The sequence below is a fragment of the Oncorhynchus tshawytscha genome, linkage group LG16 (genome assembly GCF_018296145.1).
Source record: "Oncorhynchus tshawytscha isolate Ot180627B linkage group LG16, Otsh_v2.0, whole genome shotgun sequence".
In the NCBI taxonomy this organism is placed as follows: Eukaryota; Metazoa; Chordata; class Actinopteri; order Salmoniformes; family Salmonidae; genus Oncorhynchus; species Oncorhynchus tshawytscha.
In genome coordinates this window covers 52,805,892-52,825,287 of record NC_056444.1, presented here as the reverse complement: position 1 = coordinate 52,825,287, position 19,396 = coordinate 52,805,892, and the positions used below count along the sequence as shown (strand labels likewise).

The window sequence follows — 19,396 nt, the reverse complement described above, 5'->3', positions numbered from 1 at the left end:
CACACGGAATTAATGGGTTAAAAATTGACGTTCATCCAATTATGTAAAATCCCGAAGTGAAACTATGAGATCAGTTTGGGATTTCACCATGAAGCAATGGTGACTCAGTAACATATTTTAATGGCTGTGATAGGAGAAAACTGAGAATGGATCAACAACATTGTAGTTACTCTACAATACTAACCTAAATGACAGAGTGAAAAGAAGGAAGCCTGTACCGAATACAAATATTCCAAAACATGCATCCTGTTTGCAACTAAAAACGGCAAAAAATATTTTCAAGCATGGTGGTGGCTGCATCATGTTATGGGTATGCTTGTCATCGGCAAGGACTACACTCCTAGAAAAAAAAGGTGTTATCTAGAACCTAAAAGGGTTCCCAAAGGATAACCCTTTGAAGAACCCTTTTTTGGTTCCAGGTAAAAACCCTATTGGGTTCTATGTAGAATCCTTTCCCAGAGGGTTCTACACGGAACCCAAAATAATTCTACCTGGAACTAAAAAGGGTTCTACCTGGAACCAAAAAAAGAAACCATTTGGAATCCTTTTTTCTAATTGTAGGGAGTTTGTTCGGATAAAAAGAAACAGAATAAAGCTAAACACAGGCAAAATACCAGCGGGAAATCTGGTTCAGTCTGCTTTCTAATAGACACTGGGAGACAAATTCCCCTTTCAGCAGGACACAAGCCCAAATATACACTGGAGTTGCTTACCAAGACGACATTGAATATTCCTGAGTGGCCTAGTTACAGTTTTCACTTAAATCGGCATGAACATCTATTACAAGACTTGAAAATGGCTGTCTAGCAATGATCAGCAACCAAGTTGACAGAGCTTGAAGAATTTGATAAAGAATAATGTGCAAATATTGTATAATCCAGGTGTGCAACGCTCTTAGACTTACCCAGAAAGAGCCACAGCTGTAATCGCTGTATTGACTCAGGGGTGTGAATACTTACGTAAATTAGGTATTTCTGTATTTCATTTTCAATAGATTTGTAAAATAAAAATAAAAAACATGTTTTCATGTTCTCATTAAGGGGTATTGTGTGTAGATGGGTGAGGGAAAAATCAATTTAATACATTTTGAATTCAGGCTGTAATACAACAAAATGTGGAATAAGTCAAGGGGTATGAATACTTTCTGAAGGCACTGTATGTATCCCATTCAAAAGGCAAAATTGTCACCATTATATTCAGCCCTGGCACTTTCTGTAACCGACTGGCTCTTCATAGTGAAACCAAAACACTGGGGAAGGCAGCATGTCTTTTATTTATGCAGTGGCACATTTGCCCGTTGTCCCCCTGTATTGGGGGTGGGGGGGGGATCTGCTCGTCTGCCTCGCCATGGTCCTATTTGCGTGATAAGACCTAGCATGCCAATCATGGGATCTGGCGGAGACAAAGATGAGGTCCAGGTTGAGCCTCTCTATCGGCCAGCAGCGTCTGCTTCATTACCATAATCTCCCTTTCCATTATCGGCAGAGAGGCGCTGACCTTCCAGTTCCAGTGGGCTGCTGTCAAACTTTATTTAGTTTCATTCGGCGGTCGTTGTTCGCCACGGTCATGTGATACTGGGCGTACAGCGGCGTTAAGGTTGTTACCGTCAGATCAAGACACAGCGTGGAGATGCGGTGGTGGAACTCCTTGCCAGCCTCTTCGTTGCATGTTAAGATTCGTCGCCTCAGCTTCTCTTTAGTCAAACACACAATGACATAGAAAGATACATTTGAGAGACAGAGAGAGAGAAGTGGGGGTCTGAAGGTGATTCCAAACATGAAGAAGATCGGTCTCTGACATCAGGCCAAATCCTCTCACAGATAACCATGTGGGATGACAGAGAGAGAGGGAGAGGGAGAGGGGCAGAGGGGGACACAGAGAGAGAGGGACACAGAGAGAGGGGAGAAGAGAGAGAGAGAGTGAGAAAAGGAGAGAGATGGAGGGAAATAGAGAGGGTGAGAGAGCGACATAGAGGGAGTGCGAGAGAGTAAACAAAGTGATGCAAAGAGAGGATGGATACTGTGCCATTCCGCCCCTCCCCCACCCCCCCTAAATCATGCAGAAGAGAACAAATAAATTCCATGCCGTCTGTGGAACGAAAGGCTGCGGCCGCCAGCCACCCGAGCACTCCAAGGTGCCTCTGGAAAGTGATCTGCTGGCCCACTGCACCAGCCTCAAATGTTGTCATGGCGAGTTAACAGCAAATCGCTTTGCACCAACACCCCCAAAACCTCCCCCAAAACAACAACAAAGGGATATACGATGTATGTATAGATCTTTACTTGAAAATCTATGGGCCACTTAAAAAAAAAAATCTTTATGTGAAGAGAAATTGGCACTAGGAATTTATTTAATTAATGCGGCCTCATGTCCTGCGGCCACATGTAATCTGTTGAGAATTGTCAAGCGTGAGCTTTTGGGGCTGTGTAGGGGGTGTGAGGATGGGGGAGAGACAAAAAGACATCCACCGGGAGACTCCTCCAGTGGCCTGTAATGAGAGTCTCCATCTAATCCCATAATTCCTTGTTTAATTAAACCACCGAGCCTGCCCAGAGTCCAAACCAGGTTGATGAGCCCTTTATTTTTTGTGGGTTTGGTTATTTTTCTTGTGGCGCTTCACTTCACTTCACTTCACTTCATAGGAATACAGTCACATGAACAAACAAATGCATAGAATGAATGTGCATCCACCCACAGACTCCTATGACTAATCCCCAGAGTTGCTTGCATCACTCCCGTCCTATGTGTCTTGATGACAGTTGTATTCAGAGTAAGACTACTATATTTACAAGTGTCAAGTGTCATTACCGATGTATTTTGAAGCCTTTAAATGCATACCAGCGTTGTTTTTCTCGCAGTGTTGAAGTTTATTGGTGCTGTTGGCATTAGAGCTGTAAGAGTTGCATGCCACACCCAGGTTCTGCACTTCTCAATTGTCCCCCCAGGGCTTTCATCAGAACACTAGAAAGGAGCAGACAGGAGGCACAGGCTGACACATTATTACTATACAGCCCTGTTAACCCTCTCAAGTACCTCAACGCTTCTCATCATATCTGCCCCTCGAAAACCTCCCAGGTTTCACATGGTACACACACACACACACGCACGCGCACACGCACGTGCGCACACACAGACACACACACACACACACACACACACACACACACACACAAATGCATACACAGAAATACACACGCACAAACAAAGACATGCATACCCACCCACCCGTATGCCCAACCATTCTGAATTAGTTTAGAATCAGTGACAGTGACTCAAATGTAGAATCACAGCTGTCATTCCGAGATCCGTATGGAAATATCGCCCAGAATCACCCTGCCAGTTTGAGTTCACATTTGACTGTTGCCACTTCCTGTTATCGGAGAGGTCTGATTTGAGCGCCAGTCACAGTTCCTCCATAGCCATCCTTTCCTGTAGCACAGGAATTGTGTTACACTTGATGATTTGAAATGCAACGTATCCACATGTGTGGTTGAGTTCTGTTTTTAAATGGGTAAATAAATCAAATGTTAAAACATTATTCTGGTCAGCCACTGCCCTGCGTTGCTGAGGCCATGAAAGAGCAGAGAAAAGAGAAAGGAGTCTGTCATAAGGGAGAAGGCATGTCTGTCAGACCCGGAACCCAACCAGACCTCGCCCAGACCCAGACCAAGACCCAGTTCTGGTAGGCTCTGGAGGCAAACAGGGTCAGAGGCACGGTACTAAAGCATATCAGCGCTGAGAGGGACACAAGGAGGAAGCAGGGACACTGACCTCCCTCATCTATCCCACTCTCCCCTCCCTCCCTCCCTCACTCCTCTCTCTCGTTCTCTCCATCCCTTCTCCCCACCACTGCAGAGCCAGCATTGCTACCAGTCAACTCCCCCCATAATCGCCTGGCCACTGATGCGGCAGCCTGGGACCTGCGCCCCTCTTTTCCCCCTCCCCTCTACCCCTCCTCCTCTATCTCCCCTCCTCCCCGGGCAGGCTCTGCTTCTCATCTCCCCTCTCCTCTCCTATCCTATCCTCCTCTTTCCCCCCTCTCCTTCCTCCATCCCTAGCTCCATGCATATCTATGAGAGCAGCGAGAGGCGGCTGTGCAGCCATCCCTAATGTGGAATGGCTTAAATGCAGGGAGAAGCAATGGGGAGGATTAGGGCCCTGTGTCTGGAGAGCTGAGCCTCTTCAGGCGGCCGGGGGTGTGGAGGGCCATTTGGAGAAGGATCAGCTCTCATGCACACTCACTGCCCCCAAACACTGTCAATAAATATATATAGCCTTAAACACCCAGGGAAATGAGAAAGAGGGACCCTCTCTGCTGTCCGCAAGGGCTGGGCGACGGACAGACCTGACTGTCAATGTGTACTCAAGTGTACACTGTGTCCACTTCGAACATGAGTGTTTTTGATACAGTTAAAAAAATGCATTATTATTATTATTATGGTTTGATAGCAGCACAGTGTCTTGAGTAGTGTGTCAACATTCAATGTCCAACTGGCCAACCTGAATGAATGTGTTTGGTGAAATGGCCTACATTTCATTTCAAACACCCTGTTCATAACAAATATGTCACAAACAAGGGACTGTATGGAACCTCACCACTGTGAAGTCTCATGCTGTCCCTGGTGTACATACATACGGCCACAGAGATCCTATTAAATTATGTATGTAATTCTATGCACACGGCATCACATTACCAGTAGCCACTTGCTCTATTTGCACCCCGATTTACACATTTCATTAGAAACAATGGCGTCGCATCTTCGCAGTTTATCCTTTGCATGCTCTACCCCAGCACAACGCCAACCACGAACCGTAATTAAAACCGATGGCTGTATTTACCCGATAATCTGTCACTGTGGTTATTTTAAAACACCAGCATGGGTATATTGTATATTGTGTGGCACTGATTTCATTCAATCCCCGCCACACAATAATATATTGGCAATATTTACACACTGCCAGTTTGTTGTCGCGTTGCGCCCCAGGCCATGGTGGAAGAATAGTGCTACACGGATCGCCAAGGTGGTCTGGAGAGATTAGCGCCCCCCTCCAATCTGAGCTACCCGCCCCAGGGCATTCTGTGTACTGATGCCGGATTGTGTTGACAGAAAAGGCTCTCATATAAATAACCACACAGTGAAGAAAATACAGTCGTATTCCCTTTAGAGGAGCCATAGGAGGGCATGTCACTGGAGGACACAGCCATCCTCCCCGTGTATCAACCACTGCCTCCCTCGGTGAACAACATCTCTCCATGGTTGTTACCAACACGTCGTTCTTGCACTCAAACCCACGCTTGTCTTTTTAACTGCTAGCCCTGGTTTTGCAGATAGCGGCTCATTTAAAGAAGGTTTCACTTGGAAGGACTGTGATATGTGGTTGATTTACCCACTTAAGTTGAATGCATTGACATTGCTCTGGATAAGAGAGTCTGCTGAATGAGTAAAATGTCAACTTGAAACTGTAGAAAACTGCTAATTTAAGGAACGTTTTAATTGTCTTTTGAAGGTTTTACTTGATTGTGATAGGTGGTTGTTTCACATACCTGAACGCACTGATTGCAAGTCGGTCTGGATGAGCTTGTCTGCTAAATGACCTAAATGTCAATTTGAATGTAATGTACAGCCGAATAAAGAAATCACACAGTCAAATGCATTTTCAATGGAGTGGTACTGCCATAAATGTGTTCTAAGCAACGTAAAAAATAATTTGGACTGCTGAACTGCATTTCACTTCAACAGTATGGTACGGTGTCCATCAGTCGACTGAATTACGCAAGAAGACCAACTGTCTGTCTCTGTCCCCGATGCAGGTAGCCGTATGGACGAAGGCTCAGATGTGGAGTCGGAGCCGGACCTTCCCCTGAAGAGGAAACAGAGGCGCAGTCGCACCACTTTCACGGCCGAACAGCTGGAGGAGCTGGAGAAGGCCTTTGAGAGGACACACTATCCAGACATCTACACCAGAGAAGAGCTGGCCCAGAGGACCAAGCTCACAGAGGCCCGTGTACAGGTAGGACATGCTGTAGATGAATGCACGCACACCAACACGTCCGGGTAGTGTGTCCTCTCAAAAGCCTTCTCCAGCTCCTCCAGTTGCTCACGAAGCACGCGCACGCACGCACGCATACACACACACACACACACACACACACACACACACACACACACACACACACACACACACACACACACACACACACACACACACACACACACACACACACACACACACACACACACACACACACACACACACACAGTCTTGTACAGCTAACCTTGTGGGGACATACAATTCAGTCCCTTTCAAAATCCGATTTTCCCTACCCCTAACTCTAAACCTAACCCTAACCCGTACTCTTACAATAACCTTAACTCTAACCCTAACCTTAACCCAAAAACCTAACCTTAACCCTAATCCTAGCTCCTAACCCTAAACCTATTTCTAACACTAATTCTAACCTTAATCCTAAAACCCCTAAAATTAGCATATGAACTTGCGAGGACTAACAAAATGTCCCCAGTTGGTCAAATTTTTGTTTATTTACTATTCTTGTGGGGACTTCTTGACCCCACAAGAATAGTTAAACATCCACACACAAACACACACACACACACACACACACACACACACACACACACACACACACACACACACACACACACACACACACACACACACACACACACACACACACATTCAACACACCTCTATACTAGTACTAATCACAAGCTCAGATGTCCCACATGTGGTACTTTCTTGTCTGAGATTCTATGGGTCAAGAACAGCAGAAGAGCGTGTCAGAGCCAGCACCTACTCCTCAACACTTGAGAGAGAGAGAGAGCACAGCGTGGATGCCGATACCCTATAGGATTAGTCCTCTCTGTAGGGAGTGAGTATGGTTTTCAGTGTGAGAGTCAGCCATAAGGGGAGATGTCTGAGAGCACAACACAATGTCATCAGGTCTACTGTAATGCAGGGGTACGGAATGCAAAATAGCTGTGCTTGTGCCAATTTTGGGGGGGAATGTTTCATCATTGTGGCCTTCCTTCTTTAATTGGCTTTGGGGGGGGGGCTGTAAAATTAATAGAACATTCATTCAATTTCAATTTGGGAAACCGTTTGCTTTTCATATGTCTTGGAACTAAAGCTATTACTGATATTACTGTATGACTAGCCTGTGGAGTGGGCCTATGCACCATGCTAAATGCTGAATGTTTATGGAGGGTTTAAGGTTTTTAGTAGTCAATGGTGTTTTTATAGTGTTTGTTGGCTTTCTTTGGCACCCAGTTGTCGTTGATGAGTGTTATTGCTGGATTTTTTTTGGCACAGACAATTTTTTTGTAGGCTTCTTTTTTGTGTGTGTGTGGGGGGGGGGCTGCATCCCGTTGGTTATCCACAACAGCAGCTATGCCCTTCTCAGTAGAGAACTCAGTAGCATTTTCTGGCACCATCCTCGTTCTTCTCGCACGTCCACATATTTTCAAGCCTATTGTTTTCGCACACCGTTTCGTATTTATCAAATGCGTCCAATTTTTTCATTCCGACATACGTAAAGGGTCTCGTAAGACTTCAGCTGTTCCAAGCCGGCCAGAGAGCAGTTCTTTCTTCGCACTTAAGTACAGTTTTGACACCTCCTCTGTTCTCTGTACGTTCCTTTTTCCTTCTCTAAGTAACACTGAAGGGAAAATACAGTGGAGTTATAGCAACAGCTGTTGGGTCCGAGTGAGAAGGGGGCTTGGGGGAGACAAGTTGGGGTTGCATTCCTGATGGATTTCTCACTCCTTATACTCTTGGCTGGGATCGTTTCTTCCCACCACTTTCAAGCCCACCGCTCCTTGTAAAATTCGCTGCATATTAGAGAGGATCTCTCACCCTCTCTCGGGAGTCCCTAGTCCACCACCAGAAACATGAATCAATCAAGGGCTTGTTTTAAGAAAAAAAAGAAGAGGAAGAAGAAGAGGAAAAAGAATGGACCAGGAGTGTCTTTTCTTTATCCGTCAGTCCAGTCCTCACTCTTTTCTCACCCCTCCCTGCAGCCAGTGTTTCACTTCAGGACCTCCAGTCTACTGCGACATGACAAGATAGTCTTTGTCTCTGACCATCCAATGCGAACAATCGTAAACAACGCATGTTTTTAGACACCTCATTCCCATTGGACATGGTAGCACACTGCTGCAGTTGGATATAAGCAGTGTTGGGTAGGTTACTTTCTAAATGCAATATGTTATAGTTACAAGTTACCTGTCCAAAATGTTTATTCGTAATGTAACTTCTGGATTACCCAAACTCAGTAACTAATCTGATTACTTTCAGTTACTTTTGGATTACTTTCCCCTTAAGAGGCATTAGAAGAAAACTAAATGGATCCAACAAACGCATTTGGTGTGTCATCATAGTGGTCTCTGACTTGTGGTCAGACTCGCTCAGGTGGAACAAACTTAAACTTGCGCCTTTATTTTGATGCTAAATTGAATGTCATTGAGATAACATCCCATACATACCCACAAGACATGCCACAAGAGGTCTCTTCACAGTCCAAAACGAATTCACTGTAACGCACAGTATTATACAGAGCTATGATTGCATGGAACTCCAATCTCCAATTACTCATGCAGAATGCAAAATTACATTTACAAAATGGATAAAACAACATCTCATGGCACAATGGGGACTGAAATGACACACACAAACCCACGCACACACATACAAACTATATCACACTCTAACACACACAATCTACACATACATTATTAGTTAAATGAGTTATATTGTTTGTAATATCGTTGTATTTAAAATGAGTGTGACTGTCCTTGTCTATCAGTATATCAGTGTCAGTGGTGGAAAAAGTACCTTATTCTCATACTTGGAGGAAAAGCAAAGATACCTTAATAGAAAATGACTGACACCCAGTAAAATACTACTTGAGTAAAAGTCTATAAGTATTTTGTTTTAAATGGACTATATTATCAAAAGTAAATGTAATTGCTAAAATATACTTCAGTATCAAAAGTCAAAGTAAACGTATAAATCATTTCAAATTCCTTATATTAAGCAAACCAGACGACACCATTTTAATTATTTTATTTTATTTACGGGTAGCCAGGGGCACATTCCAACACTCAGACATCATTTACAAACGAAACGTGTGTTTAGTGAGTCTGCCAGATCAGGGGCAGTAGGGATGACCAGGTATGTTCTCTTGATAATTGCATGAATTGGACCATTTTCCTGTCCTGCTAAGCATTCAAAATGTAACAAGAACATTTGGGTGTCAGGGAAAATGTATGGAGTAAAAAGTACATCATTTTCATTAGGAATGTAAGTGAAGTAAAAGTCAAAGTTGTCAAAACATGAAATGCCTACATGAAATGTTGGAGTAATTAGCTACTTCAACATGTGACCCACTTCAGCTGTTTTTACTAGTTTTATTTTTCTGCACTACTTGTTAATTATTGTTTGCGACTGTGTTTCAGCTGCTATCGACAGACCCAACCTCCCTGTTAAAACTATTCAAGAGATTGAAATACTATAGTCTGGTGATAGCCTGGTGAACTTTGGCAAACCTTCGTTGGTAGCCTGCAACAAGAGATGTCAATGTTAACTCTTCTTGCACAGAACGTTCCACATTCCATCCGTTTAAAATAGTAGTGTAACCATACTTTTACCTGTCTTTAAAATTGTTTTGGAGACAATACTGGAAGCCATCTATAACTGACAGACGGAATGCAGTTTCTGCCTGGGTTAATCACTGATCAAAATGCAAACGGATGCGCTGATCTATCGTCACTGGTCTATCATCATCAATGCATCCACTCTTATTTATGGAGCTTATCTTGTGATCTCGACAAAAACAACTTTTATCATGAGGTGATCCTCTCTGGACTTCCGTACTGAACAGCATTTGGTGTCATATTTTTCCTGTCTCAAAAGCAAACATCATTGGGACAGTGGGATTGGTCCTCCACGGATCATGTGATGTGGTTGTTGTTGGCAGTCCATATCAGAGGCTCTGTTTAGCTTTCAGCCATGTTAGTAGGTCAGCTCAATGTCCCATTCTCTTAGCACAACCCCCACGGGGGAATTAGGCCATTATACATATTTATAGCTCACTGACTGATTCAAGTAAAAACATGACTAAAAGGGACATTTTTCTTTTTTTTGTTGTCAATAATGTGGCTAAATTATGTCATGTGAAAGCCTGAGGTATCTGAATTGTGGCAGTAATTTCGTTAGGCGACTTTCCTTATAATCTAATTCTGGGAGGCTTTTAAAAAAGCTCGAAAAGGTCAGTCCAAATTACATTTTTGAAAAGGTCACTGAAAAAAAATGTCCAGGACATGAAAATAACATTAAAAAAAGATGGTGTGCTTGTGTAATGCTCACACCAGTTATTGTGGACAAATGTAGTTTACAGTTTGGCCACTGGACAAAGTAATTCCAAAGATTGACAAATTGTTCCTTTGTCAGATGTCTTATTGCGAGGATGGATGGAGGGGTGGATGGATGGTTGGATGTGTGGGTTAATGGATGGATGGGAGGCTGGGTGGATGGATGGATGGATGAGGGCGAGACACAAATGTCATATTTCTAAGTCTTGTCCACATTGAGCTGAAGTCAATTATTGGTATACCCAGGACAGTGTCTTCCACGTTTCTGTACTCTTTTCCATCACCCTTGAATATACAACTGACCATGCAAGAGGCATCAGTCAGCTACTGACTGGACCCCAAGTGAAAACACATCTCTGCCAAATATAACAGCATACTCCCCTTCCAGGGTGGGTTCTCTACGGTAACAAAGGGCTTTCAGTCCTCCATCCACAACAGACTGAAGAAGAAGGTCCCACCTGAGTTAGTACTTTACTGTATGTCTTGGAAACTAATTGGATGTACAAATTGGGATCCCACTTCTGACACCAAATGTGCCAATTAGAATTAGTGCTCATTCAAAGTAAAGCGGTTCATGGGAGACGATTAACGGGACCAGAAGCTGAGCTCCATTGACTCCCAGTAATGACTCGGTGCGTGTAAAAAATGGCTCCTTTCAGGGCACCACTGAGAGGGGCTGTTATGAAGGAATCAGACACCTGGTGCTTCTGGGGTAACTGTTTTTTACACTAGCCCTCGACAGTGTCAGAGACAGGGCAGACAGGGGCCTAGGGGGCCTAGAGTCAGGTACCCGGGGAGCCAAAGGAGAGGGTAGACAAAGGTGGCCTGAGCCTCTTAGCTTGTGCAGCACACCATGGCCTAGTTGTTGACCTGGCCGGTGCAGCTGTTGCCTGCCTGCCTGCCTGACATGGTATCCAGATGTCTGGGAGAGGGTGAGAAACAGGGCTGCTGTGGTGTGTGTGTGTGTGTCATGGGGCGGGGGGCTTCTATGAGAGGGGAGGAGTCTTCAGCATCAACAGATTTCTCATTTCATGTGGTTCTCATAGAGAGAGACATACACACACAGAGAGAGAGAGAGAAACAGCCCATCTGTCTTCAGAAGCCACCACCAATCCTTAATTACATCAAACCAACTCACCATAGCTTATCCCTCTCCACCACACACACACACACACACACACACACACACACACACACACACACACACACACACACACACACACACACACGCACACACGCACACACACGCACACACACAAATACTTTTACAGCCTCTGTTTGACAAATGAACGACACTGATATGTATCTAGCCCAACGACAGGGATGAGAACTACCAGATCTTTAGGACTGAGCCACGGCTACCTGTCTTACTTGAAACATGTTCCACTGCTGACAACATAACCACACTCATGTTTTCTGTCAATGGGAGTGACAGGTTTGTGAGGCTGTAGTGGTGGCTGTTAACAGTCGACATGGAAATTGAGAATGTACTGTATATCAATGATTACAATTGTCATATCCTTCCACGTCACACCTCCATGTAATATGTGTTAGCCTAACTCATACTTCACTCCATTACTTATTAATTCCATACATAAATACATGAAATCAACAATACACAGTGTCAAAGTATATCATAATACCTTGATCCCACGATACCTTGACTCGCTTAGACCACCTCGGCAGTGGAGCTGGCTGAAAACGGAGCTGTAGGCCTGAAGCCTTGTAGCCTTGTAGTGCGACTTGCCCTGCTGCTACCATTCAGAGTCAAAGCTGCTCCTCCAAGTCATTTGTTTTGTGCGCCACAAAAGAACAAATGGGATTTGTGTCGACGGTGGAGTTGGAAGCAGTGGCAGTGTACCCGCTCTGGTGTTCAAACAGAGGGGTTTATTATTAGAGTTGAAATGAATTTCTTTCAGTCTCTCTTTACTCCTGATACTTATCGGCCTAATCCGCCCCTCCACTCCCCGACTCCCCGATTCACACTCCCAGCTACTTTAATTTGCATAGCGCCAACCCGGCTAGCAGACGGAGAGATCGAACAAGGGGGGAGAGAGATACAGGGAGGGAGAGGGAGAGGGAGAGAGAGAGAGAGAGAGCGAGAGAGAGAGAGAGACTGATCAGTCTGGGGCTAACTGGGAGAATCCTCTCCCTTGGTCTTTTGTTCTGATCTGTGACCATCGTTGCCAGGTTACTGGTGTCACTCCTTCTGTTGTAGAGTGGTGTCTCATTAAACCCATGTATGGAATCCTTCAAACTGTGGACGCAATCGAGGCCTATACTTTTCTAACAAGACATTTAGAATGGGAATACCCTACACAAATGGGACGAGTTCCATGAATAGGAAGAACATGAGCATTTTTGTGACCGTGTGTGTGTGTGTGTGTGTGTGTGCGTGCGCGCGCGGGTGCGTGTATGAGTTTGTGTATGTGTGTGTACGTCTGCATGTGTATGTGTCTGCATGTGTGTGTGAGGATATATGTGTGTGCCCTGGTTCATGTGGACCATCTGTGGGCAGTAAAACAGCATATCTCTGTCTTTCCATCTCCAGTGGAAAGAGAGAGAGAGAGGCCCCGCGGCCCTCTATCAGGGCTTGACCTCTGGATGCCTATGTCATGTAACCTCAGCCCTTTACTCTCCAAAACCCCTCCGCTCTGACGCCCTCACCCTGCCACCTAGAGCTACAGAGAGAGAGAGCGACAGAGAGAGAGCGACAGAGAGAGAGAGCTAAAGAGAGAGAGTGCGACAGAGAAACTGAGAGATAGAGAAGAGGCTACTGCAAAAGAGAGAGAAAAGATTGATGTTGGGCTTTTTCATGCCTCTTAGTCGCTGTTATGTTGGACTTTTTGGCTGTGAAATTCAATCACGTTATCCAGGTTTTACTCGTCATCGTGCCCGTCTCCAAGTCATTCCCCCCGCCAGCCAGCCCAACAGTAATCCCAGACGATATCTCCCCAACTGGAGAAGATACGCACGCACACACGCACACAAAGCACACACACACAGGCACGCACTCACACAGGCAGGTATACACACACACACAAAAATAGAACAGAATGGTTTTTAGCTCTGTTGTGAGCTAAACTAGGTAATTTACTACAGTCTTTATTTAGGGGAGGAGCTGGGGAGTATGAGAGAGAGAGAGAGAGAGAGAGAGAGAATCCTTCCAAGGTGACATTGCAGTCAGATTCCAGAGCAGAGTATCAAGTCCTTGGTGGTGCTCAGAGCAAGCCTCTTAGGAAATCCACTGAGCCCTGCAGCCGCACTCACACAGAGCAGACTTACTGTAAACACACACAGTGAAAAATCTAAATAAAACCTACAATGTGACTGGTATGTTAAATGCAATGAGCTTTCAGTAATGATTTTATTCATAAGGAGTGGACGTAAAAACCTGTCAAGAGTATCTTACGCAGTTGTATGGATGAGATTCAGTTTTCATGAATCTTTGGTACATCGTTTGTACACCGTTGGTGGTGATTCTGAAGTGAAGCAGAGAAAAGGCTGCCAAGTTTGTGAACTGAGAGTGTCTTAGCTCACTCCTCTCACTCTTAGCACCTAGGGCAAACACTGCCTCGTGTAATTATTAGAGTCTACCCTTCGAAAATAGAACTCCAAATGATATTCTACACTTGAAAGGCATGTTTTTCATTTGCACAAATGTAAAACTGCAAATGTAGTCGGTGAGGAGAGGAAGAAAGTGGGTAGCCCGGGGGAAAGTATAGGTGGTGTGTGTGTGTGTACTTTCACTCACTTTTATTCTCATATTGTGTGTGTGCGCATGTGCGTGTGAGCGTGTAAGTGCGAGCACGTGTGTGTGTGTGTGTGTGTCTGTGCCTAATCGTGCGTGTTCGGGTGTGGTGTGTAGGCTATCCATCTGCGTGTAGGCCCGTACTTGTACACGGTTTCTCTCTTTTATTTGCCACGTTTAATTAAGACCCGGCAATTAGTGTCCTGTGGAGTTGAAAGATGGGTAATTTGTGCCTATAGCCACGCACTGCTCTTTCATTTACCATTCTGCTTAATCTGGGCCTATGGGAGTGGAGAGGGAGGCTGACAATACATGAGGGACAGGAGGGCTGGGGGGCTGAGGGAGCTATAGCTGGGGGAGTGGGTGAGGCTGAAGTCCTGCTGAGCCTGAAGCTGGGGGGGGTTAGCACCTGGAATATCAGTTTGGGCCTATCACTTTTGCATATACTGTAGGGTTAAATTAAGTTGAAACTTTTTGTCGAGAATGAGTCATTCATTGATGTCTATGGGAGGATAGTGTGTAAGTGTAGAGTTTGACACACTTCTCTGAAGTTAAGATTCTCTCACAGTAATGTTATGGCCGAGCCATATGGACGTGTGTGTGTGTGTGTGTGTGTGTGTGTGTGTGTGTGTGTGTGTGTGTGTGTGAGCAGTGGAGCACAAATGTACATCCCTGTCCTACGCCATCCCTCCGTTGATCCATGTGAGCCAGCTGAAAGGTAGCGTTGCTGGGGCTGAGAGAGAGCCTGTTTAAAAAGGCCTCTTTGTGGCCCATTCAAGCCAAGCCTCCATTGTATCCTTCTTTCAGCGGCCCTCTCAATGGGCCGGGCCCATTTGGGAGACAACAGGAGATTAACTGCACAGACAGTGTATTAAGTGCTGATGAATCGGCCCCAAGAGCCATAGATCAATGACACAGGCCAACAGTCTCCTACTGCATATGTAGAAACATACATACAAATTTAGGATCTTAATTTGATCACCCTGTTGCAGGATAACTTTCCCGCAATGCAAGACATTTAAAACTTGTAGTGTGTTTGAGGTTTAAAAAGGCTCCTGAAGTCTGTAATTTCCACTTGATTTTCCCTTACAAAAAAATGGATCAACCCCTATTAAAATGTCAATGAATTATAATCCACATAGTAATTCACATTTCCTGTTGGTGCAGGATTATTGTCCTTCTGTAGCAAACTGGAGCCTTTAACTGGTTATTTAAACACACACAGGTGGGTCAGGGAGGGGAAAGATCCCTTACTGCCCGTTTTAGATGCATTACAAGATTCATGTTCGCCTTGAGTGTCTGACCTGTGTTTTGTCTTGATGGCCGCAGTTTGAGACAGCATTGACTAGGTGCTCAAAGACACATACAACGTTTGTTTATCAGGAACACCTTCCTAATACTGAGTTGCACCTCTCCCTTTGCCCTCAGAACAGCCTCAAATTCGTCAGGCATGGACTCGAAAGCGTTCCACAGGGATGCTGGCCCATGTTGACTCCAATGCTTCCCACAGTTGCGTCAAGTTTGCTGGACGTCCTCATTCTTGATACACACGGGAAACAGTGCAGGGTGAAAAACCCAGCAGCGTTGCAGTTCTTGACACAAACCGTGCACCTGGCCCCTACTACCATACCCCATTCAAAGGCACTTAAATCTTTTGTCTTGCCCATACACCCTCTGAATGGCACACATACACAATCCATGTCTTAATTGTCTCAAGGCTTAAAAATCCTTCTTTAACCCGTCTCCTCCCTTTCATCTACACTGATTGAAGTGGATTTAACAAGTGACATCAATAAGGGATCATAGGTTTCACCTGGATTTACCTGGTCAGTCTATGTCATGGAAAGAGAGTTCTTTATGTTTTGTACACTCAGTGTATAATGCCGGCAAAACCTTAAGCCCAAACCTATTTCCTATTTCCAAATCAAATTCATCTACTTTTGCCTTGTCCCAAATGGTACCCTATACCCTTTAGTGTCCACAGATCTATGTTCAAAGGTAGTGCACTACTTTGACCAGAGCCCATAGATCTCTGTTTAAAGGTAGTGCACTACTTTGACCAGGGCCTATAGATCTCTGTTTAAAGGTAGCGCACTACTTTGACCAGGGCCCATAGATTTCTGTTCAAAGGTAGTGCACTACTTTGACCAGGGCCCATAGATTTCTGTTCAAAGGTAGTGCCCTATAGGGAAAATGGATTTCATTTGGGACGCACACGGTGTGAATCAGCCTTTCAACCCAGCTGTCCCATTATGTATGTATTTGATGTATTCCAACACCAGCACATCTGAAACTAGTCATCAGCAAGCCCCTGTTAATTGAAGCAGGTTTTTTGTCAGTAATTTTGCCCATGGTGTGTGGGGCCCTCACACTGATGGTGTTAATTAAGATTTAAATGTGTTTGATTGACACGATAGCGATTATCACCCCCAAAATAACACTGGGTCAACCAGTTTGAATGAACAGTTAAACTGTTAATTGCAGGTTCTTTGCCTTGGTCTGCCTCCCTCCCTTTTAAGTCTTTGTTTTCTATTTTTCTCTCTTCTTATTTTCCTCCTTCCTGCCGTGCAGTCTCTCATTCATTCATGAAAATCCTCTTTCTCTCTAGGTGTGGTTCAGCAACCGACGGGCCAGGTGGCGTAAGCAAGCGGGAGCCAATCAGCTGGCGGCGTTCAATCACCTGTTGCCAGGCGGATTCCCAGGCAGCGGCATGCCCACGCTACCCACCTACCAGCTCCAAGATTCCGGTTACCCCACAACCACACTATCACAAGGTATAGACATCTCTACCACCACCTGCGAACACATGGTCCTAACATGTAGTGTTGAGGTACCATTATCAAAGTTGGTTAGCCACGTAGTGCTAGTGTGATCTAATGCTAATGTATTTTAACCTTGTCTGAGACCTGAAGGCGAATGTTACTGTAGCTCCTTGAGCTAATGGCTAGGATTTAGGTCAGTGGGCTAACACAGTCTCGTGGCGCATAGATGACATCTGAGTCACGTACTTGATTAGATCTGTTACAAACACCCAGTAAGTAACGCTATGATGATATTACATTCCTATGGTGCTGTGTATGTGATCATCACCCATGACCTTAAATGTGATTTCTCCCTGGTCCTCCTTCTGTATAAACCCCAGACGTTAGTGGCACGGTTCACCGCCCTCAGCCATTACCACCGTCCACCATGCACCAGGGAGGGCTGTCGGGCGGGGATGGTGGCTCGGCCTACGGCCTGTCGTCCAACCGACATGGCTTCTCCAGCTACTCCGACTCCTTCATGAGCCCCTCGGCACCCAGTAACCACATGAACCCCGTCAGCAACGGCCTCTCCCCACAGGTAGGTGCTGGGGTTCAAATGGTGGCATGTCAGGGTGTGAGGCAGTGTTATTCCACTGCTCTGAGGGTGTGTGTGGGTGTGTGTCCAAGTCACGCTGGTGTGTGAGGACAAGTCTTCCGCACTAAGAAATGTACCTGCAACCCATAAAGAAAACACTCCGAAGAGAGTATACTTTTCCACGTCCCATTTGATTCAAATCTAAATATTGTGCTGTAAAGAAAAGGACTATTCTTGCTACAACGCCAGAAAGCAAATCTCGATTGATAGTTTTTTTTCCCTTGTCCTACTGTTTATTGTTATTGTTTATTGTATATGTTATTGTTTATCTCTGACAAATGCTATGATTGTTGGTTGCATAAGTCCAAAACATGCATTCTTGCACTTAGGAGAAGAGTTGTGTTTTTGTCATACCCCGGAAACCCAGTGTCTATTTTGATAGAGTAACGCCCAGTGGCTTGTCTCTGATTAAGAGGGTCTCTCGTGGCTTTGACTGTAAACGTGTCAAGTACAGAAGATACCAATATCCTCTTGCTACAGGGGGATTTTGGATGATAATGTTTGACAATTAATTTCATCCCACATCCCTGAGCCTCAAATCAAATGAGGACGATTTGTTTGACACACGTGGATTCTAAACGAATTAGAGTTTGAACTTGAAACCCACAACCATGTTCGACAAATCCTTCGCTCGACTCAGTAGGCACTACAGGGAAACAACTAATACGAAGATATCCTAGAAAAGAAAAGACGTAATCACATTCAACTAATGAGTCTTTTCACGCAATTGTCGAGCTGTGTCTACCGACATCATTTTCGGAATTAACAGACTTCGCCGTCAAAGCGCTCTGTCCTAATGCATTGTAACTGATTAAAAAAAATAAGGCTTAGCTACCCAAGACAAACTTCCATAGATGAATATTGCATGGTGAATGACCTAGGCATGAAGTATTTTTCACTCAGAAAATAGAGATGAATTCATCACTGAACGTTAAAGGCATTATTCTATGAGACAGGTATACCATTTTAATGTTATAGAGCTTCTTCCTCAGATTCTAAGTGATAACTTGATGCTAACTAGCCTGCTCTGCCTCTTCTGTGAGAGGTCCATCGGGTTTTTACATAAGAGTCTTTCTTTTCTTGGCCATCTCTTATTAGAGGACAGTGGACTCGATAAGGGAATGCTACACCGCTGTAATCAATTGGTGTCAGAGGCCTTTAATGTTTCCTTTCCCCTCTATCGTCCGCAATGCCATTGTTGTGCGTGCTCGTGTGTATGTGTGTGCGTCCGTGTGGCATGCAAATAGGAATTGTCCACTTTATCCTCTCACGGCATCTTGAACAATAACCATTGAAAATGAGAATTTCTGATCGTGCTTGATTTTTAACGGCCACAGAATAGAGAATAGGACGGATGTTGATGCAAACCACTGGTGAGGAGGAAATTATATGCAATTACTCACCAAAACTGGGCAGTCCAGCCCACCCTGAGCAACAAGATCTGACTAACAAGCAGAAAATAAGATTGAAATGGTGTTTAAAGAGTCTCAAATTTAATTCAATGCCACATTTGTCCGCAATTACCCCCGCATTCACACATATTTTATTGCGAGCGCCCCCCCCTGAAATATTTCTCAAAGCAGATTGAGAAAACTGGTAATACTTCCACTCTTTTTTTCAGCGGAGAAGAGAAGAAAGAATGAAGGATTTGGGTGACAAAAAAGAGATTTTCTCTTGTACTGGAGAGTTGGGGGATAACAGGCACGTTCCTCAGCGTTTTCTGATTGTTAATCGTAGTGGTGAGGCTTTGGGAGGCTAATGCTTAGCGCTGCAAACCTGCATAAATATCAGGGACATGGGTTGGCTTTTCCTTATGATTATTAACGTGACTCCCTCTCTCCCTTGCTTGTTCGCC

The 19,396-nt window shown here is 44.7% G+C and overlaps 1 protein-coding gene across 3 annotated transcripts in view; it reads left to right on the top strand.

Moving 5' to 3' along the window:
- The window catches only part of LOC112233051 (paired box protein Pax-7), a 63,357-nt gene that overhangs the window by 22,560 nt on the left and 21,401 nt on the right, over nucleotides 1-19,396 (top strand). For all 3 annotated transcript variants that reach the window (XM_024400429.2, XM_024400428.2, XM_024400430.2), the window contains 3 exons: nucleotides 5,813-6,012; nucleotides 16,751-16,916; nucleotides 17,285-17,484. In XM_024400429.2, coding sequence (XP_024256197.1) covers nucleotides 5,813-6,012; nucleotides 16,751-16,916; nucleotides 17,285-17,484 — 566 coding nt within the window. The remainder of the gene's footprint in view (nucleotides 1-5,812; nucleotides 6,013-16,750; nucleotides 16,917-17,284; nucleotides 17,485-19,396) is intronic.